Here is a 23,041-nt window from a genome sequence, read left to right as displayed (position 1 = left end):
CCTTGGACAGTCGTTTCATTTTTAAATTAATTTCCTGACAGTGCCTTTTTAGTGAATGTCAGCTTACCAAATTCAACTTTACATTGTTAATTAAGACCCTTCAAAGATACACACTGTGTGTATACATGTACACACACAAACACATATCTACATCACATTAAGTCAAATCCTTTTAGTTCTACATTGCTCGTGACATTGAGAGTTGTACTTACTTGCGGTAGGGTTACATTTCCTGCTCCTCCCTCCACAGAGTCGTTAATTAAGACCCACTCTGCTCTGATAATCTCCCCGTCTGATACACTTTTCCTGCTCGTCTTCTCGTGGGACACGGCTCCGTTCTGACAGGGGAAAATGAAGCAAATGTTAAACAGAAACTTAGCGAGTGAAACCCGAGGTGATCATCAGTGACCCTTTCTGAGCTCGGGGTGTGTTTGGTTTCTACACGCCACATCCCCCCACACATATAACTCACATGGGCACGCACATGTCCTGCAGACACCGGCGTAGTACACGCGTCATGTGAGCTTCTGACGCAGGGTCTGTGTACATGCCAAAGTATTAATAAAATGTAAAGTGACAGCAGAGAGTGTGAAACATTAAAGCCTTGTTGTTTTTGTGTATTACAGTAACACGGCGTGCTTGCCACTAGACGGAATTTAAATTTTGCGCTTGTGGTGTCCTTTTGACCTTAATCCTCTTACCGGGGGATAATTAGAAAGACGAGGTAGTAGCAAAAGAAACCTTTAAAAGGTTTAAAGGTTTAACCTTTTAAGGCTCTGGCAGGATCCTTCTCACCTGAGGATTTGCACCTTCTGAACCCATTTCTCCAGATCCCAACCCAATCAAAATATATAGCTATGTGTATTTTAGACAGAATGAAGTCAAACAAAAAATATACATACAACATTATCTTATAATGACAACCTTCAGATTTCTGAACCAATTAAAAAATTCTCTGTATTTTTCTTTTGCCTGTAATGCAGAGGAGCAGTAATCAAAGCAATGAAAAGCTGCCAGAAGGACATTCATTTCTGGAAGTGTGTGCAGCATAAATGTCATCTAATGTCAGTAAGCTTATCAAACACCTTGTGTCAAATGTCATTATATTTAGAACCTATATGAAAGGGATTTTTCTTATCTAAACTAAGTGCCATTAAAAAAAAAGTAATGTTAATGTAAGTGATAAGATAAATTATTGCCTCTATGATACAAATATAGTATCTTAACTTCACATGTCTTACTCTGGTCTGCCTAGTTCTTAACTAATTAATATAACAACATTTATTTATTATGGTGGCTTAGTTAAGCTTCCCCATCTTTTAGCAAGAAACTGAAGAGTATTTCAGAAAGAGATGTGCTCATTGCTCAGCATTGGTGCATTCATTGTAGAGTTGAAGAAAATCTGTGATGCACCACAGATTAAGTGGGAATAAAAATGAAGAAAAAAGTCAAAATGAGTTAGTAATTATGGGAAGAATCTGAGTATTGTGTTGTACAGCCTCATTTCAAATTAATGTTGGCCAATCAGAAGGCAAACTTTCAATGAGAACTTATCACCATCGATCGCAAAGACATGTGTCTTCCCTCTAAATCTGACTGTGCTAAATCACACTGAAGGATGAATGAGCTCTTGAATGTCTCACTAGGAATTCTTTACATTCTGTATATTGGGATGTCAATATAGGAGTCAGCTCAATTCAGGCAATAAGTGTAGACAGTGGAATCGTTCGATGAGCCAAAGTGAGCAACGTGTGGCTGGATGTGGGTTTTAGCATGAGCTATAGACAGCAGGTGGAGGTAGATGCTGGAGTCGTGTTTATATACAGCTGACATGAAAGCACAATATCAGGATGAGCACTTAGCTGTGATGAAGCGATGAAGCCACACCAATGAAATATTTGCACTGCACTGCCAGCCTGTTATTTTTATGCATATTATGAAAGGCATAGTTATCCCAGATAGCTGTGTGCAACTTGAGGCTACAACTGAGCAGAAACAAGGCACCCACTCTAATAAACCGGTGTCTTCACAGACAGAGGAAAAAGGAAAAAGTCTGCTCATTAATTAATCTCCCCCCATAGTTGAGTGATGGACCAAACAGAGTCCGATCTGCACTCTGGCCTGTCAGCGACTACAGCTTCACTTCTAATAACCATATAACATCTCATTAAGAAAGACATATCAAGGATGGCGATAACTGAGCACAGTCGTTTGTTAGTCTGCCTCTCTCGCAGATGGACCTTTAGATCCTGTGACACTGAATTCATTAAAGGGAGAGAAAAAAGGATTTGGGGGATTGTGTGGAAAGGCTGTGCCAAAGGATGGAAGCAAGTCAAAGATATCTGTCCAGATTTGTGGGAAATTTTTTGCTCCCCAGCAAAGAACTAGATCAGAAGGCAGATAATACCAGTCAAATGTCTGTGTGTTTGGGCTGCCAGCCCTCAATTAATGGCCACAAGGAGCCCAGAATTGGATCAGTCCCGTAGAAATAATTAAAATGAAATGATTTGAAAGAGTGTTATGGAGTTGTTTTCTTGCACTTCAAATGGTGGGATCAACTGTTCGTGTTAGATTTCAGTTTTAACAAAAACCCAAATGAATAGAAGATTAATAAAGATGTGACTGGCTCATTCAGTCTGGTCTCGGATCGCTGCGTGAAACTGATGGGCACCCTGTTAACCTGAGTGTAAAATATCAGCGGCTGAGCAGGGAAGATTGCAATAGTGGAACCAAAGAGGCTTTTTTTCTGCGCTTAATGGAAAGTGGTGTGAAAATGAGTTCATAACTCGGCTTCACAAAGTGGATAATTTGAGAGCAGAAAGCAGCCTTTTTCACTGTTATCGAATGCCTTTCTTTTATACAGGATGACAAGGACTTGAACAAATAGGGGAGAGAAAAATTAAAGGAGGAAACAAAGAGAGCTTTATTTCAGGGGCGACTTGTGTGTGTTGAAGATTTAAAAGCATGTCACTCAGTGAGGCACCAGCGTACCACCATGTAACAAAATTCTATGCATTATTTTTCATTATTTATAATTTTACATTTATTTATAAATTTCTTTCCTTTTTGAGGTGGCTGTGACTCACACGTACCCTTTAATGTTGGGTGTAAGGTGTTACTGTAATCAGTCACACAGTAATGAAACTTATTACACTAAAGTCAGTTATTACGTGACAGCACAATTATGTCATTACTTGCATTACAAAGGTTCTTCAGTTGTCTGCACATTAAGAATAGAAAGAAAAGAAAATATATCAAACAACCTTTTGCCTCCTTTTACGGTCAGCTGATTTTGGTTCCTGTGCAGGAGGAGGGCAATGGTGGAGTGATCGACAGCTTTTCAGCAGTGGAGATAAGGACATTAGTGCAATGGTGAAATGAAAACTGTGTCCAGGACAGAAACAAATCCAGTATACTCCCGACACAACATCAACTAGACAGCATGCCAACACAAAGCTAGCCAAGAACTGAGAATGATGTTAAGGCTGAGTGTTTGCTGACCCGGCAGCCTGACCCTGAACTTCAGGTAACAAAGGCAGTGATGAGCAGCCAAGCTTGCAGCATTAAGGTGAGTTACTTTCTGCGGAAAGCAATTAATTAACATACTGCATTGCTTTTAGGAAAAGTCATTAGTATCATGTAATACATGATTTGTTTCTTGAGTAATAACACCAACATCTGTCGTCTGCCAACTGGAACGTCTGAGGATTGAGCCCTCAGCTCCTCCAGTCTGCACACGAGAGTAGGCTTGGGCATACATGCATTAAGTGTACATAAAAGTGCTTGTGTGTGTGTGTGTGTGTGTGTGCGCGCGTGTGTGTGTGTGTGTGTGTGTGTGTGTGCGTGTGTGTGTGCGTGTGTGTGTGAATGAGACTGGTAGTAAAGGGCCTTACTGAGAGGATTCTGGGTCCATCATCCAATTTTCAGTACAAGGCAGGAGCACTGACAATTTCATGGCTCGATCCAGGAGTTGAAGCGTATCACGGCCACTTTCTTATATATTTCAGGATGTCAGTGGGACAGTTTGAGCTCTTGCTGGCAGATTTGGGGCCACATCCAAGGAGCAAGAGAAATAATTTCAGAAAGCCGATCGACCCGGAGCAGCGTCTAGCTGTGTGTCTGAGGTAAAATAATATTATTTTACTACTTGTATATTCAATACTGGTGCACGCCTGAGCCTCTAGCTCAGTTGCAGCCAAATCCTTTGGTCTGATTGGTCAGATCTGTTTATTTGCAAGAGAAAAATTCAAAAGAAAAAAAAAGAAGAATGTGAGCTAAACGCTGCAAATTTGTCCAGTGAAATTACATGTATGAGCAACTTCATTAAAGAACAGGTGAGTCCGAAAAACCTTTTAAATAAAACATTTGACGATTTTTATTTTTCTGGTGTGTAAAGGTATTAAGAAAGCACTTTGAGTGTTTAACCGAGTACAACGGAGTTATATACCACTCCATTTCTCATTTATAGTTTTTTATCATTATATAAAAAGCTATCAGGCTTGATTGCAGTAATACTTAATTACTTCTTAATATAGATGATAAAACCTGATCATTTAAATCTATATGAGAAGAACCTCTGTAGCTAACTTCCACAGGTGTTTAATCATTTTCTAATTGAATAACAGAAAAAAAATGCAACCATATGAGAGGAAGATATAGATCACTGTAGAGGTCCAACTGAATAGAGAAGAAAACTCAGAAGATCAGCTGGATTCATAGCAGGGAAATTTGGATGCATGCAAACACTCACACACACACACACAGAGTTCTATGTTGTTCATTTACAAAAAGACTGAACACAGGCTTCTCTGCACTTCTCTGCACTGCAGCAGCGTAGCTACGCCTATATGTTGTCAGTTAATAACATGAAGGGCTGTCACTCCTGTAGGTAATAGCTGTGGAGGAAGATGAGAAACTAATGGTGTCACCCCCCTAGTGAGAAGAACTTTGAAGTCTATATAGAGGCAGACAGCAAGCTGACTCCAGGCACGCAGAGCTGTGATGCTGCTGTGATTTAGATGCTGCATCAACATCCAACAGCACGTTAACCCCTTCAGCAATCGTGACAACTGATGGTCAGCATCAGCCCCCTCCCCGAGATCAGCTGGTGTTTCTAATGTCTGTGTGTGTGTGTGTGTGTGTGTGTGTGTGTGTGTGTGTGTGTGTGTGCACTAAAGTAGTTTCCAGCAGAAAAAATGTTACGTATATGGTGTGAGATTATTTACATTTGATTCATTTTTGCTCCTTATTTTATACAAAATGTAGCTTTCACGCAATGAGCCGAGGAGCGTCATTAGCAGCAGAACCATTTCTTCTGCCCTTTACAGTCAGAGAACATCTAATTTAATGCCCGAGGTCACTCTGACATATGTTTGATGTGGATATATGAATCTTCAAACATGATATAGGCTGTGTGAGTCTGGCTGCTGGAATACTTAGAATAATTTGACTCCATCAATTTGTTTAAAGATGTAGAAATGTAACAGGAAATTTCTACCTGGGTAAAATATTTTCATTGTGAACCTGAGAACTAATTATAGCCTTTTCCTCTGGGAAGGTGATTCATGCGGATATCTGTTGCAATGTCTGAGAAGGAAGTACCAAGAGTCTCAGAAACTAAGGTGTGTCTTTTGATCCTCGGGTGACTGGCATTATTAGTCGTTTACAATTAGAGTCATTTGGAAAGTTTACGTTTCATTTTCCACTGAAAAGAATTTAATATTCTGTCTGAAGTCTAAGCCATCATAGGTGATAAACCTAACCCTAGCTTAACCTAAGGCGAAACTGACTTGGGGTGTCCCCCATGCAGGAAGAGTTTAATGGAAAAAAGGGACATATTCATTCCAATTTCCTTTAATAAAAAATAGGGTTTGTGTGGTTTGTCTCCAATGACATATACAGTCACATGCAAATTTAGTTGAGTAATTCATTGACAAAATATATATTTGTAGTCATGTGAAAAACGAAGTATGCCCTTACTGTTTTCATAGGAATTAAAAAGGTTAAGTAAGATTAACTAAATGCACTTGATTAATCTTGATTATCAGCAGGTGTGACTCCCTCTATGAAAGCAGAATATTTGGCAGTTTGCTGGTGTGGAGCAGTCAGGTGTGTGTTAACACAATGATATAAACTTCCCAGCAAATTCATCGCAAGGTCAGATGAGTTGCACAATAATAAAAAGTAAATAAGAGCAGGCATCTCAGACTCTCAGCTCCCTGTTCAAGTTAATGACCATACTGTTTACCAAAAGAAAGCTTCTGCTTTCTGAAAAGAACCTGGCTGCAAGATTTAGCTTTGCCAAGCTGCAGCTGAACAACCACAAGATTTCTGGAAAAATGTCCTTTGGACAGAACAGACTGAACTGGACATTATTGCAGTCCACACATTTTCACATTTTGTGAAAACCAAACATGTCAGCACAAACACCTCACCCCAACAATCGGGAGCAGTGGTGGAGGGGAGATGAAGTGAGGTTGCTTTGCAAGTCAACCGTGAATGCTTCTGTATACCAAAATATTCTAGAATCAGGTGTGAAGCCATCTGTCTGATAGTTAAAGCTTGGCGCAAACGGGTTCGTGTAACAGCACAATGATTCCAAGCACTGCAGCAAGCTGCAAATAAAGCAAACATTCAAAATGTTGCCCAGTCAAAGTCCAGACCTCAACCTGATTGAAATGCCGTGTTGGGATGTAAACAAATGTCCACAACCCACAATAAAATGAGGTAACATTAAAGAAGAGTGGGCCAAAATTCTTCCACAGTGATGCGAGAGAGTGTCATGGTCCTGGGCCATGTGGGCCCAGTATTCTTAGTTCTTTGTATTTTTGTATTTCGTTCCTTATTTAGGCCATGTCTTCTGAGTTGCCCTGTTGTGTTGTTCCCTAAGTGTTTTCCCTTCATGGCTCTCTCCCCCCTGTGTGCCCTCTATGTATTGATGAGCCCTCGTCTCCCTTTGTGGTTGTTTCATGTTTCCCCAGCCCGTTATGTCTGTGTTTTCCCCGTGCTCTCTCTCCTCCTGTCGGAACCTCTGTGCCTCTACATGTCATGTTCAGTTCACCCTGCCCTGTCTCGTTATGATTATCAGTGTCACCTGTGTTCCCCGTGTGTGCCCACTTTCCTCGTTTACCCTCTGTGTATTTCTGTCTGAGTCTCCCTCTGTTCGGCGTCGTGTTCTCCCTCATGTTGTGTGGATCTCCCTGTGTCTACCTTCGAGTACTAGTTTACGTTTTTCCGGTTTAGTTTTGCATGTCCTGTATTCTGTCCTGCCAGCATTAAAGCTGTGTTTCTTAAGTTCATCCCCGTGTTTGTGAATATTGCTATTGGGTCCTTCTCCTGCCTGCCACACAACGTATCATGACAGAAGAACACGACCACAACATGGACCCAGCAGTTCACAACCCCTCCGCGGACCGACAGTACGACGCGACCATGCCGGACCCAGCGACACAAAGACTGGAGATTGTCCGGACAGTGGAGTCGCTATGCGACAAGTGGCTGCACTGTTCCTGTGAGGAGGAACGGGAGGAGTTCGCCCGCCAGGTAGGGGTGTGCGTGTCTGTGTTCCCCTGGTTATGGGAGACGCTGCACCCCCTCGTCAGCGACCTTCTCGTCTCCGCTCTCCGACTCCGTCCGCAGCAGCAGCGGCCCGGTGGGCGTGCACCTTCACCAGAGCCGTGCCATCGCGCCGTTGCCCCGCCGCCTCATGAGCCAGTGGCGGTCAGAGTCGGAACGGTGAGGCTCACCACGGACACACCATTGGCTCACACTTCATCAGCTTCCGCATCTTCGCCACCGCCTGCCTGCACGGAGATGCCCGAGGCTGTTGACTTCGGTGAGGAGGAGCGGCAGCAGGTGTTGCGGGCTTATCGGGAGGACGAGCTCCGGTGGAAGCCCTGGCTCATCTCGGAGCAGGACCTCTCACCTGCTGCACAGCCTACCAGCCGCTCGCCGTCTCCAATCCGCTTAGACTTTACTTCGCCTGCCTCATTTCTGGCAAGGATGTGGGCGGACGACCGGGAGATCGCCGCTACATCACCCCCTGCATTGGTGCCATCAGCGCCCATCGCGCCAGCTACCAGAAGGGGGCGGCGCCGGCGCCGCCGTGGCACCGCATTAACTCCGGAAATCATGGAGCCCGGTCTCTGTGAGCAGCAGCAAGCAGCTTGCACCCACGTAGAGGAGGAGCTCCGGGGAAAGCCGTGGCCTACCCCCGATTGTCAGCACATCTTTCGGGGAATACGCCTGGCTCTCGGGGGCCCTCGGAGCCGCCAGGGTCTGCAGCCTCTCACAACTCAGTTAGCTCCCTCGCAGCCCTTCACAGCTCAGTTAGCTCCCTCGCCGCCACCCTCAGTTCAGTTAGCTCCCTCGCCGCCACCCTCAGTTCAGTTAGCTCCCTCGCCGCCACCCTCAGTTCAGTTAGCTCCCTCGCCGCCACCCTCAGTTCAGTTAGCTCCCTCGCCGCCACCCTCAGTTCAGTTAGCTCCCTCGCAGCCACCCTCAGTTCAGTTAGCTCCCTCGCAGTCACCCTCAGTTCAGTTAGCTCCCTCGCAGCCACCCTCAGTTCAGTTAGCTCCCTCGCAGCCACCCTCAGTTCAGTTAGCTCCCTCGCAGTCACCCTCAGTTCAGTTAGCTCCCTCGCAGTCACCCTCAGTTCAGTTAGCTCCCTCGCAGCCACCCTCAGTTCAGTCTCCAGTAGCTCCAGTGTCACCCCCAGTTCAGTCTCCAGTAGCTCCAGTGTCACCCCCAGTTCAGTCTCCAGTAGCTCCAGTGCCGCCTGTAGCGCAGGCCCCAGTAGCTCCAGTGCCGCCTGTAGCGCAGGCCCCAGTAGCTCCAGTGCCGCCTGTAGCGCAGGCCCCAGTAGCTCCAGTGCCGCCTGTAGCGCAGGCCCCAGTAGCTCCAGTGCCGCCTGTAGCGCAGGCCCCAGTAGCTCCTGTAGCCCAGTCCCCGACAACAGTACGGTCCGCTGGTCAGCTTAACATTCAGCCAGGGGTCTCAAATCTCTCTGGCTCTGCATCAGCTCCTGCTGGGAGCTCGGATGAGCTCATCCAGGACTCCACGGCTCCCACGCCGCCATCTACCTCGTCAGCTGGAGGGTCCGAGGGGCCCGTTCAGCCTCCTGTCTCCGCTGGAGGGTCCGAGGGGCCCGTTCAGCCTCCTGTCTCCGCTGGAGGGTCCGAGGGGCCCGTTCAGCAACCTTCCTCGTCAGCTGGGGGTTCGGGAGAACCGCACCAGCCTCATGCCACGTCAGCTGGAGGGTCCGAGGGGCCCGTTCAGCCTCCTGTCTCAGCTGGAGGGCCCGAGGAGCCCGTCCAGCACCATGCCACATCAGCTGGAGGGCCCGAGGAGCCCATCCAGCCACCTTCTGCTACGCCTGGTCCAGCCTGTGCTTCGTCAGCTGCAGCCTCAGAGCCTTCGTCAGCTGCAGCCTCAGAGCCTTCGCCTGCTGCAGCCTCAGAGCCTTCGCCTGCTGCAGCCTCAGAGCCTTCGCCTGCTGCAGCCTCAGAGCCTTCGTCTGCTGCAGCCTCAGAGCCTTCGTCTGCTGCAGCCTCAGCCTGTGCTTCGCCTGGTCCCGCCTTGACTGGTCCCGCCTCGACTGGTCCTGTGCCCACCGGGCCTCGGCCAGTACGCCTGACACTGGAGAGCCGCCGCCGCTGCCTTGCGCGCGGCCGGCCCCCTGAACTGCTCCGTCGTCTCCTTCGCCGCCGCCGCTGCCTTGCGCGCGGCCGGCCCCCTGAACTGCTCCGTCGTCTCCTTCGCCGCCGCCGCTGCCTTCCGCGCGGCCGGCCTCCTGAACTGCTCCGTCGTCTCCTTCGCCGCCGCCGCTGCCTTCCGCGCGGCCGGCCTCCGGACCAGCTCTGCCACCTGTGCCACCCGCCTGGTCGGCCCCCCGACCGTGTGACCCGTGAACTCTGGTGCCTGTGGGCTCTGGGTCGGCCCCCTGAACTTTATCTTGACTATGGTCATGTGCTCCCGTGTTTTCTGTTGTTTATTTTGTTTCCCGTTCTGGTCCCTCCGTCCTGGTCCCCCGCCTCCCGCCCTGGGTGGGTTGTTTTCTGTTTTTGTTTTTGTTTCTCGGGTTTGGGCTGTCGGGAGCCAGCCCTTTAGGGGGGGGTGATGTCATGGTCCTGGGCCATGTGGGCCCAGTATTCTTAGTTCTTTGTATTTTTGTATTTCGTTCCTTATTTAGGCCATGTCTTCTGAGTTGCCCTGTTGTGTTGTTCCCTAAGTGTTTTCCCTTCATGGCTCTCTCCCCCCTGTGTGCCCTCTATGTATTGATGAGCCCTCGTCTCCCTTTGTGGTTGTTTCATGTTTCCCCAGCCCGTTATGTCTGTGTTTTCCCCGTGCTCTCTCTCCTCCTGTCGGAACCTCTGTGCCTCTACATGTCATGTTCAGTTCACCCCGCCCTGTCTCGTTATGATTATCAGTGTCACCTGTGTTCCCCGTGTGTGCCCACTTTCCTCGTTTACCCTCTGTGTATTTCTGTCTGAGTCTCCCTCTGTTCGGCGTCGTGTTCTCCCTCATGTTGTGTGGATCTCCCTGTGTCTACCTTCGAGTACTAGTTTACGTTTTTCCGGTTTAGTTTTGCATGTCCTGTATTCTGTCCTGCCAGCATTAAAGCTGTGTTTCTTAAGTTCATCCCCGTGTTTGTGAATATTGCTATTGGGTCCTTCTCCTGCCTGCCACACAACGTATCATGACAGAGAGAGTTATACAGAAAAAGATTACTTCAAGTTAGCAGTGCTAAATATGCTTCTACATGCTACTAAATCATAAGGTGTGATTAGTATTTCACAGAGCTGCATAGAGCTCTATGAAAACTTTTTTAAAGGACTTTTTTATGCTGTCATCCGATTTAAGTAAGGACAGAAATGTAAACTTCTCGTTTTAACACCGAGTCTGCAATTTCAAAAACATGATTACTTCAACTTTTGACATAAGCTGGAGGAAGTTTTTATATAACAAGTCAGATGAGTGGGCTCATATTCAGTGCTAGTGACTCACCACTCAAAGCATGAAGCATGAAAGCGTTGCTCTGCAGCAGCGCCACAACCAATACAAATCAGGCATAAAATTTGATCAATGTTTTACAATCAAATTGTTTCAAAGATGAATATTAGTTATTAGTTATATAATTATTGCTTTGCCATCTTGTGGACAAGTGGTGCTGCTGTACCTTATCTGGTTTTTCTGTCAGAGCTCCAGATCTCCCCTTCTCAGTAAAAATGTTTTTAATTGGCAATTTCTGCACTGCTGGCACAAACGTGAAAGTAGAAAGCTTTGACGGCACTCCTACGGAAACCTGTAGAACAGAGAGGAGGGGAGCAAATCATTCATATAGTATGGGAGAGCATGCTGAGTCAAGCATAAAGAGGCTTATCCTCAATTAAAAGCTAGAAAGCAAAAACAAGTTTAAGGAAAGATGCCGAGCGCCCTACGAAACGTTGAGTCGCTCCCATTTCTGATCTCTTTCTGATCACAGGGTTGTGTAACTATGCCCGACCACTAATTATCCAGCATCACACTTTCACACAGATGAGGCAATTAAGCACTCTACAGCTCAGTGGCCTGATACACATACCCTCAACAAGGAGTGATGATTGCAATTAAATCAGCTCCTGTTCTCATCAGCATCAAATAAGCAAAAGATCCTCCTTTGTGTTAAACAAACACAACTGAGAGTAAAACTGTAGCGTTTCCACTGCAGGAGTTTTCGTCACAGGGCCGGCTTTTATTTCCATATTTTGGGTGAGAATATTCATGGGTTTAGCGCTGCACAGCGGGTCTTTTGAAATGCATGTGACAGATGTAATCACAGCTTTGCAGGGAGTGATACTAATGGACCACTAAGAAAAAGCTCAGGAAAACTTCAGGGACCAGAGGCAGACTGATAATCTGGGCATTTTGTCAATGTCCAGAACATTCTGTGGGTTGGACATAATTACTATTCTGAGGCAAGAACCTCAGATTGACTGCCTGGAAGGAAATTGCCTAAATACTAATCAGTGCTTCTGTGTGTCTGTGTAACAACAAAGCAGTCTGAAAAGTCTGAAAAGTGCCAAGAGCTGTAGATCTTCAAAAACCCTCATGGACTCTACAGCAGAAAGAAATGTTGGTCGCTGTTACTAATTTCCCTCTTCATGACATCTACACTGAAAATATTCAATAAGATGTACCATTTTAAAATGAATGAATTTCCTGTTTTAATATTTCAGAGATGCTGTTTTTTTCTCCATATTTTAACCACACGTTGAATTTCACCAAATATAATAGATTAAAAATGTTACCTTTTACGATTGTATTTATTCTTTTAAAGGTTTTTTTCTTTGCTTCTTTTTACAGTCTAGATAAGTCTTTATATAACTCTGTAGTTAGAATGGTAATAAGCCTTAAAATTCAATTGGCCACACTGACATGCGCGCACTGGGCTGTTTCACTCATATTTTATGTATTTTTTTTAAAGAAACTACATCGAAAGAAGCCGGTTAAATAATTTAGTAACTCATAAGGTCTGGCTCTGTGTTCACTCACCACAGCTCTGATGAGATACAGAGATAATAGAAAAAAGAAATGAATGCAAAACTAAGAAAGAAAGAAAGAAAGAAAGAAGCCAAACAGAATCAAGTGGCATTGTTTTTATTGTTCCTGCTATATAAGTGATCAGCTCATCACTGTTATCCTGATGATATTTACCATTTCACAACAGCAGCTGCATCTATCAAGAGAACTAAAACTTGAACAACAACAGAGCCATGACAACAACAAGAAACAAGAAGGTGCTTGTCAAAATGTCAGTGTCATCAGAGAGAAAAACACTGAAGGGGAATGCACTAAACGGGATTATCATCAAAACAAATACCACAGTGTATCAGCTAGAAATGCTGTTAAGTGCAAGTTCTTTGGTGGACCAGCTGGTCATGGAAATGTCACAGATTCTGCAAAAGTCCTCCTGGAATCCACGCTGGAGGACACAGACACTTCTTTTGAAGGTTAAGCTTAAAGTTTAGCAGGATATTAAAACAGTAATAAAGCTGTGGAGCCGTCCAACGTTCATTTTTACTGCTTTGTAAAGAGATACGAGAGTAAATAGACTTTTCTGTCAAGAGTTAAATGACATATCACTCTTGTGCTAAGCTTAGCATAAATGATATAGAGAGGCAAAATGATTAACATGGCACTACCAAAATATGTTTAAAAAAAGCCAGAGAAGCCCATTATTAAAATACTTTTGTTTTGTCTCTGTTAATTTGTCATTTAAAAAGATTTTGAGGTGTAGATGATTGTCTTGCAATGCTGTGCTGTGCTGCTTGTCTTTACATCAAAGACTCAACTATTCTGGAGCCTCTACAGCTCAGTACGTATCACATTAGCTAGCAGTGATAATCAGCTGACTCTCACTGAGGCCACTCGTGCAGTTGAGAGGTGTACAAATTCAAATTTGGCAGAAAAGGATGTTTATTTCCACTTACAAAGCTGAGATCAAACTGCACAAAGTCATTCTACACATTACCCTGGTGTGTTGAGGCACTCTAAGTGTTGTGCATATATATGAGGAAGTGCTAACTTCCAGTTCCCTCCAGAATGAGAGTTTAATGGCGTTTCTTATTCTGTGTTTGTGAAAGTGTTTTTGTCTGCAGCAATCAAAGCTCATACACAGTCATCAAAAGTGTTTCTGCTGCTCAGTAATCGCGCTTCTCTGCTCAGTGTGGTGGGGTCAGCTGCAAACAGCAAGCTGAAGAGCGAGGCCGCTGAAGCGTCTTGCCTAATCAGTGGAGGTTATTGTAGCAGATATTTGAGGCAGTGCTAAAAATGGATAATGTTCAGTGTTCGGAGAATGAGCCAAACTACTTTATAAAGGAGCTTGGATAGAATATTTACTCAGATAGTTACAAAACAAGATTTCTTATTCATGTTAAATGTAAAACTGCATTCCCTTATTCAGGATATCATTTCATTTATATTGTATGTCACGTAGATGTGTATTGCAAACAGTGGAATGTAAGTAGGTGTGATGTTTGAATTCCTTACAGGAAATAAAGACTTCAGCTACAGGTTTTTTCTTTCTTTCTTCAAAAATATCTTATTAGACTTTGACCCTGTGGAGGAGGTTAATAATAACTAATGATTACATGCAAAGTGCTGTATAAACAAATACTGTGGAGTGTGAAAAGAGGTGGGTGAAGGAGAAGTGTTTAGTGTGTCATAGGAAGCCTCCAGCACTTTAGGCCTGTTGCAGCATAACTAAGTGGTTCAGGGTTACCTGATCCAGCACTTTATCAAGTTTTATTAAAAAAAAGGAAATTTTTAAGCCTGATCTTAGAGGAGGATGTGCAAATCCATATTGGGAGCTGGTTACACTGAAGATGGTCCTGAAAGTTGAAGGCGCTGCCTCTCATTCTATTTTATTCTACCGTATGAACCACAAGTTAACCACCAGTTTGAGAGCAAAGCACTCAATTAGGTGATATGGTACTATGAGGTCTTTAAGACAACGTCCTGATTATACAAGACTTTATATATGAGAAGGAGGATTTCAAATTCTATTCTGAATTTAAAAGGGATCCAATGAAGAGAAGCCAGTACGGGATATATATGCTTTGTCAATCTAGTCCCTGTCAGTTCTCTCACCATATTCTGGATCAACTAAGACAACCTGAAAATAAGGAATGAGAGTAGTCCAGCCTATAAGTAATAGTAACCAGTATCTAGTAATAGTAGTAGTACTAGTTTTTCAGCATCACTTTGAGACAGGATGTTTCTAATTTTAGAGATATTGCACAGTAAGAAAGCAGTTCTTCGTATTTGTAGTAAATATGCACATTGAATGACATATCCTGGTCAGAAGTGACTCGAAGATTCCTCACAGTGTTAATGGAGTATTAGGTTAGACACTATGTTTCTAAAAAAAAATTAGGGCTGAATTATAAAAGCAGGAAATGAGAGGCCTTCATGTCTTTAAGACAGTCCTGCAGTTTAAATAACTGGTGTATGTCAGCTGTCTTTATACATAAATCTGGGTATTATCTATCATCTACATAGCAATGAAAATGTATGCTATTCTTTTAATAATACTACCTAACATAAGCATGCATAATGTAAACAGAACTGGTCCCAGCACAGAATAGTTGACCTTAGTGTGTGAGGAAGACTCCCAGTTTACACGAACCAACTAGAGTCCATTAGAAACATATGATATATACTAGGGATGGACTGATCCGATATTACGTATCGGTATCGGTCCAATACTGACCTAAATTACTGGATCGGATATCAGAAAGAAATAAAAAATGTAATCCGAACCATTAAATATCAAAAAAGTACCTCACAAAACTTGCAAGGTGTGTAAGTTCATCTCTGAATGTTTGTAAAGCATTCCAGCGTTAAGCTTAACAACCATGGTAAATGGTAAATGGCCTGCATTTGTATAGCGCTTTTCTAGTCCATAGGACCCCAAAGCGCTTTACACTACATTCAGTCATTCACCCATCCACACACACATTCACACACTGGTGATGGCAAGCTACATTGTAGCCACAGCTGCCCTGGGGCGCACTGACAGAGGCGAGGCTGCCGGACACAGGCGCCACCGGGCCCTCTGACCACCACCAGTAGGCAAACATGGGGTTAGTATCTTGCCCAAGGATATTTGGCATGCAACCAGGAGGCAGCCTGGGATCGAACCATATATGGTGCGAGTGCCTCTTCTCTCTCCCTCCCTCTCCTGCTGCTACTTCAATCACGAAACTGATTAATGTCCGTCTCTCTTGTTTGTTTATTGCCCACTTCGCACCAGAAAGAGAAAACCAGCAGCTGAACAACAGCAGCACGTTTAAGCTTGATAAGCTGTTGTTAAAATTTTAAAAACTCTTTGACCATTTATCAGCACTATATATTAGGTAAAAATTATATATGCATATATAGTAGTATAACTTTGCTGGAACAACACTTCCTGGTGCGATGCCCTCTGTTTTGGTGGGTGTTATGCATAAATAATTAATAAGGAAACTGAATAAATGATTACATAACATTTTATTTGGGGGGGTGTCTTGGAGAAAATGCTTCTGATCATATTTAGGCTGCATGTTTAGTGAATACAGAAGCTGTGGAACTAGCAAATGATGAATTGTATGCAGTAAGAGCAGAGAGAGGGCAATATTTATTTAAACTGCAATAAAACAAGGTTCTCAATTTGCGTGTGTGTGTGTGTGTGTGTAAAAATAGTTATCAATAGTGGCATTTGATGATTTTTTTTCATATTTACCAGAAACAATATTAAGGTTAAGTTTAACACTGTCAGTACCTTTTCTGTCTCTATGATGAATAGTCCAATTTTAAGTGCAATTTACCATTAAAACAACAACAATAATTTTGTTTTGAGTTTTGTGACATCTTAGACTTCTGTGGCCGTGAGGAGGTTCAGTTATATCCAACGTGCCACTAATCAGCTTTTTATAAACAACCTGGATAAATTCTCAGGCTAAAATAATCCTGAGTCATCACATTAACTTGTTTATGTACTTGTGTTATTATGAAACCCCCTTGTTTGTGAGTCCTCTGTAGTCATAGCAGAGTAAGTTTACATGGTGAAAGGTTAAAACAGGCATTTCCTACTTGCCTGGCGAAGCCCTCGTGAATGTTTGAGTGTTGCTGAGGTCATGATGTCCTCATGGATCACATTTCCAGCCACCACTGGCTTAGTGTGCTGCGTGTGTCCTCACTGTGTGCGAGTGCCATCACTCAGTTATGTCTTGTGGTCTGTCAAACCCGTCCCAAAGACCTTATAAAAGCTGCATTAAATCATCTCCTGAAGGAGACCACCCTGTGTGGGAGCCTTCAGGGACTCCCATAAAGTGACCTCCTGCAAAATGAAAACTCTGTTTTGAGCAATCTCAGCATTATGAATGAATGCCAAGGATGTTATGCTTCTTCAACATTATCACAGTTTTAATATCCTCAATATTGTGCACTTTTTGCATTTTTTTCTTTAATATCTAAAAATTTAGAGTTAACTTCTCACATATTGTTATCAGTCCTTGTTATTCACAGTGCTCAGTTAATTTCCATAATTACAGCTGTAAAGCCCAGACTGCTGTGTTCCACAGATGCTAAAATCCATATCAAAGCAGTACATGCTGCGCCACAGCACATGCATAAGGAGTTGGGTGTGCCACTAAGCAAAGAGTTTAATTACAGCAAACACACAACCCCTCCAGCGTAGTCTGTGCAAATATAGCTCACAGCCAGCTGCTTCAGAGCTCACTAGGCTGTTGCTCAAGATTGTAAACAAATATTATCATTACATATCTCATACAATAACAACAGCAAAGCATGTAAAGGCATTTCAGTTAACGCCTGAAAATTTTAGGGCAACATGTACATGGATAAAAAGGCATGTAGAGAAAAATGAAAGTTTAGTGATACTGTAGCTAATAAAAGTCATATATAAAGTTCCAGCTATATATTAGCATTACTATAAGTTCTATTCTTGTAAGTTATAGTTCTGTTGTAGTAAAAGTTAGCATTAAATCACTGAGAAATTACTCTGAGTGAAAATGTGGCAACCGTTAGTCACCGGACCACTGAAAATAAACTGCGTCTAAGTGTTTATGTGTGTAAGCCTGGAGGGTGGTGATGGCTGGTAGAGAGCACAGAGAGAGTGTTGTTTAGACAGAATAGTGTTAATGCATTCAAATTAAATTCCTGGTTTCCTTTTTCTAGCAGGAAAATAGCCTTGAGGGAAATATTCTTCTAAAAACGTCATTTTAAACTAGCTCCACTGGAAGTACAAAAGTCAAAAGAAGGCAAAGGCGGGTCAGTCGCATCACTTCAGCTTTATAGCAATTACCCAAGAAGAAGTTTAAATGTCTTCAAGAGAAAAAAGTATATATATTTCCAAACCATCTTACCTCTCCCGTACTCAGATTTAAACTGTCCATTTCGGTCTCAAATGTCTCCCCATCCAGAAGTTTCTCTTGAGTCCAGACTTAATAAATGACTTCACATGGAAATCAAAGTAGATATGGAAAGCAGGATGCCCACTTTTCAGCTCCTCTCATGAAGTTCAAAGTGTATTACTGTTGGTGTGTGTATCACCCTGCAGATTTCCTTTTATAGACACATAATAGCCACAAATAGCTTGCAGACAGCAATCTGCCTGCTGGGCAGTGGTAACAATGTTCACAACAGGAGCAGCACACACACGGGAGAAAAATAGCCACAACTGTTTCATTTTGCTTTTGACTTTCTTTTAAAATAAACTCTCTCTTTTTCCTCACATTTCTCACAACTCAGTTGAGTTGATCCGGTTGTCACCCACAAATCTTTACAGTTTCACTGTAATAATACTACTTTGTCCGTAACACGGTTTTAGAAAGCATTACTTTTCAAAAAATTCAGTAATCGCATTACTGTTACTAAAATTACTGCTTCACAGTCAGACACACAAAAGAAACTGTCCTGAGTGGGAGCTTTCTTTCAGTATTTTTCTTACTTTTATTGTTTTAGAGCTTCACACCCAACTGGTAGCTGAGGATGGCCCAAGTGTTTGCTTCTGATTGTTGTATGATTGCAAGGCATTTACCTTAGAATATAAAGTACCAAAATCAATAGAACTGAATTAAATAGGTTTTACATTATCTTTTGTTTTAGCTTGTGTCTATTGTAATTTGTATAAGTGTTTGTTTCCTAGTATTTCACTGTGCAACCCTCTGTCTCATTTCCATATTTATGCCTTGGCCCCTCTCCGATTCCTTGATAAGTGTTAGTATTCATGTCTGGCTTTTGAAAGGTTTGTTTCCTTTCCTGTGTTGGTGTTTCTTCTTATCGTCTGTTGTTAAATGTGCTCACCTGTAGTCCTCCCCCTCCTCTCTCCCATCACTCATCAGTTTCTTGAACCCTTAAAGTCCCTTATAGTCTTTCATCGTGTGTGATCCTCTGTGGATTTTCCTTGGCATGTTTCTGTGTTTCCCATGCATGCAAATTTCCCACAAATGGGACTAATAAAGATTATCTTATAAGGACAAGTCAGTTTTGTGGGTGTGTGTGCGTGTGGAGTTGAAGTGGATGGTTGGAGGGCTGATGGGTGAAGCAGACATCATCTGTTACACATATAAAAAAGTATGTCTGTGAAGGTTCTCAGTCATCCAGGTCATCGTAGTCAAAGGAGCTTGCAATGAAAGGCGTCTGGACTTTTCACTTCTCATCCGAGAAGCTTCTTCAGTTCAGAACTGACGCTTTTCTTTGCAAGCTCCTTTGAATATACAAAAGTATATTGTCTGACAGAGGCCAGATTACAACAAAAAGAGATGAATGTGAAATGGATTATTCTGTGAAAAATATGTGTCTTAGAAAAAAAAAAGATTCAAAGGAAGGCGTTTCTGAACGTTTTGTTGTTGTTTGGCAAAGCTTTTGTATTAGCAGAGAACACTGAATAATAGCGCCTTTGTCCTATTTTCACGTGTAACCACCAAGAATGCAGCAGTTTGGTGTACCGAGGACAGCATTATAAAATTACTGTCAGTTTTTGGAATGAACAACAATTATATACTTTTAAATAAAAATTCTATATAATATCAGATGATCATTTACAGTGTCCAGATAACCTAGAGTCATGTAAGCCAGCAGACCAATGTGACATTTGCAATAATGAGATATCAAGCAGAAACAGAATTCATTACCCTGTTGCAACATCGACCTCCCGGCTCCCTTATCAGTGAGTGAAAACAGACCTCTGAAGTGGATGCTAATCCTTTACGTACACTACATTCTTCATTCCTGTCACAGCTGTTCTTGTCCATTTCCACCCTGCTGTCTCCCTCTTCCTGCCTGTCTACGGCAGAGAAAAACACATTAAGATAAAGCGTACTCCAACCCTGCTTCCTCTTCCTTTCTATTTTACTCAAACTGTTGCATACTCTCAGAAATATTAGCATTTTCTTTTATCGTGATAAGTATTCGACAAGTGCCCGAAATGCATTTTGAGTGGCAAATCTTGATAGCTTCAACATTTAAATTACAGCTTCGAACGATAAATGTGATCGTGTTTCACCTGACATCTGGCATCCATCATAAGAGGGTGTGGGGGAGAGTCACATGTAGGCAGGAAGCATGACTCTTAGCTTTCATCTTTGAGGAGATTTTCTTACGAGTGTAGTGACACATCGATTTGGGTGGCATAAGTGAACATCAGCAGAGATGTGTGTCTAATCCACTTACAGCAAATCAGCATTTGAATTAGCAATTATCTTGACATAATGCTGTCATCATAGTCATTACTGCATTACATGATTACATTAACTCAGCTCTCAGATGTCAAACCTCGTGTACCCCTGAATGCTATCTCCTTATTTGGTGTCAACCATACACCTGCGCCTTTCAAGACTCTGATCTGCCTGCAAAATACTCAAAACTGCTTTTTTTCAGTAGTTCCTGCTACAGATGGAGTCTCCACAACTACATTTTCTCCCTCAAACGGACACGAACGCACGGCTGCAGTTTTGCTTCAGACACAGTTATTGTTCTTGACGACAGTGAACATCTTCAAGCTTGTGTTAGTGGTTGCAGTCGTTTGCACTATGTGGAGGAGATAAATAGTAAAGGAAATTTAAAAAATCATGGCTAATCCAAACAAACAGCACTGGATTCTTCTTCTCTTGAAGCCACTAAGGGACGCTGATTATGATGGCACAATAGTTGAAACACAAGCAAAAAGGTCTTCCCTGCAAAAAGCTTCCACGTGTGCTAATGATGGACCCAGCTGAGACATGCGTGTTCAGTTGTTCATTACTCTGTAACATTATGAATGCGTGCGGATGGAACTGGATAGCAGACAAGAAAACTGTGTTTTAGCGTTTTGACGTCTTTGAAGCTTTCACAAATTTGGGCTCTTTCTCAGTCGAGGTTGTGGAAAAAAATGCATGAATAAGATTTTCTTGCCTGTGGAGGCGTCTCCCTTCCCACTGGTTCATGTTACACATGAATGAATGAGCTCAAGAATAGTAAATGTTGTCTGGACTCAAGCGAAATGTCTTGTAAATTTTACAAATGGTGTTTAATATGGCGTTATTTTTCTGCCACTATTCTGAGCGCACGTAAAAAAAGAAATTGCAGGTGCAAGTGTTGCTTTTTGAGACGAAATTTATTTTACCTCATTTGAGTTGTGAACGAAATGCATTCTGGGATATTGCATTTCGTCATTTCGAGCTGATTGGAGACCAAAACAGTCAATCAAATTAGTTGCATCCAAGTCTGTACTTAGGGCCACTGGGGGAAAAAAGTGGGCAAGTCTTTTTTTTTTCTTCTTTTCCTGAATTCTGAGAAAAAAGTCAGAATTCTGACTTTTTTTCTCAGAATTCTGACTTTTTCATCAAAATTATTTTTTTTCAGAATTCTGACTTTTTTTCTCAGAATTCTGACTTTTTCATCAAAATTATTTTTTTTCAGAATTCTGAGAAAAAAGTCAGAATTCTGAAAAAAAATAATTTTGATGAAAAAGTCAGAATTCTGAGAAAAAAAGTCAGAATTCTGACTTTAATCTCAGAATTCTGACTTTTTTCTCTGATTTTTTTTCCAGTGGCCCTAATCCTCTTCCGTAAGTCTGTGAATGATTGGTTTTGTGGCACAAATATAACGGTGTACAGAAAGAGTTGAACGCTCACAATAGCAAACACTGAAAAACATTTTTTGCCTGCAGCAATTAATTTCGTTCACTCAAATTTAGCTTTTCTTCGCTCAAAATAAATTTCTTCTCAAAATGCAACACTTGCACCTGCAAAATTTTTTTTACATGCGCTCAGAATAGTGGCAGAAAAATAACGCCATAGTTTGATTGTGTTTCTCAAAATGTATGGACATATTTTGGAAGTTTAATATTCAAAAATGTTTATGCATTTTTAAAACTAATGCATTTCAGATTATTTTGTTTTGCCTTATGGTCAAGTGATGAACATAGTTTGACAAAGTTAAACCTCAAGACTTGGGTTAAAATGGGCAATTAGTATGTCATTTTTATCCAGAAATGTTATTTTTGCTGTCAAAATGATAATTGTTGGCAAAATATATCGGAAAAAGCTTGCCAGCTAATTCAACTAATAAGAACTAATATAACTATATTAACTGCAAAGATGTGTCTTTAGACATAGCCTGCAAGGCAACAAGTCTGCAGTTAGGTAATATGTGCCTGTTATGAAAGCAATAAGTATATAATATACCTATATATATATATACGGTATACATAAGGCTAAAATAAGAAATAACTCTCCAAGGTTCAAAGCTATCCTGAATCACGTAAACCTAAAGTTTTTCATTATCTGAAGACTAAAAATCACTGCAGTAAATCTGACATTGTCAAAGGAATTTGTTTCCTACAGTAAAGGCACTTATGAAAACATATGCACTGTGACAATCGTCCCAGATTCACAGTTTATTATCTAGTCCTCCAAATCCATGTTCATCCTCCTCATCTCCTTCTGCAAATTTAAACAAACGCCTCTTGAGACAGTTTCAATAGACTCTGAATTGAATTTCGCACACTGGGTGTGCTTTCCAAACAGGTTGTATCCCTAAAGGAATATCACCCAGGAGTCATCACTACCATATGTTAAAGAAGCAGACAATTTTTTGTGAGCAAAGGAAGAGTGAAAACAGAAACAGAAGCATTGTGCAATCTTACATTTGCACAAGTAAACACGCCTCCTGCGACTCAGATAAAAGCCTCTTGGAATATTGATATTGCTGCTTTTTATTGAGAAAGTAACACGATGTAATTATGCATTTACGGTCCGAACATTGTAGGGCTGTGGAAGCGAGATTGCAGATTCCTCCTGCGATGTGTCCGTTCTCTCCCTCAGCTCTGCGTATAATCTCACAAGTGTGCGTTTTGCTCATACAGCAGGTGTGTGAAGATGAGAAGCGGAGTTCAGTCAGTCTCAGGTCTCTGTGGGATTCAGACTCCCTGCTGTGCACTCTGTTCATCCATGTAGCAATTTATCACAACGTGGGCTATAAAAGGTTTAAGGGCTTCACACTGTCATGGGCGGAGACA

General features: G+C 42.4%; 1 protein-coding gene across 4 annotated transcripts in view; it reads right to left on the bottom strand.

The window, feature by feature from the left end:
* mlip (muscular LMNA-interacting protein) overlaps positions 1 to 18,094 on the bottom strand; it is a 65,525-nt gene extending 47,431 nt beyond the window's left edge. For 3 of the 4 annotated variants that reach the window (XM_085369962.1, XM_085369963.1, XM_085369964.1), the window contains exons 1-3: positions 17,907 to 18,094; positions 11,177 to 11,302; positions 213 to 338 (exon numbers count right to left, since the gene is read on the bottom strand). In XM_085369962.1, the coding sequence (XP_085226088.1) occupies positions 213 to 338; positions 11,177 to 11,302; positions 17,907 to 17,936 (282 nt within the window). In that variant the 5' untranslated portion in view covers positions 17,937 to 18,094. The remainder of the gene's footprint in view (positions 1 to 212; positions 339 to 11,176; positions 11,303 to 17,906) is intronic. The other variant, XM_085369965.1, reaches the window with a different exon arrangement.
* Positions 18,095 to 23,041: the final 4,947 nt, after the last annotated feature.

This window comes from Diplotaxodon limnothrissa, linkage group LG13 (assembly GCF_057381915.1).
Source record: "Diplotaxodon limnothrissa isolate DT_005_m linkage group LG13, D_limnothrissa_male_GT1.1, whole genome shotgun sequence".
NCBI lineage: Eukaryota > Metazoa > Chordata > Actinopteri > Cichliformes > Cichlidae > Diplotaxodon > Diplotaxodon limnothrissa.
Note: the sequence above shows the minus strand (reverse complement) of the source record. Positions and strands in the feature narration are given on the sequence as shown.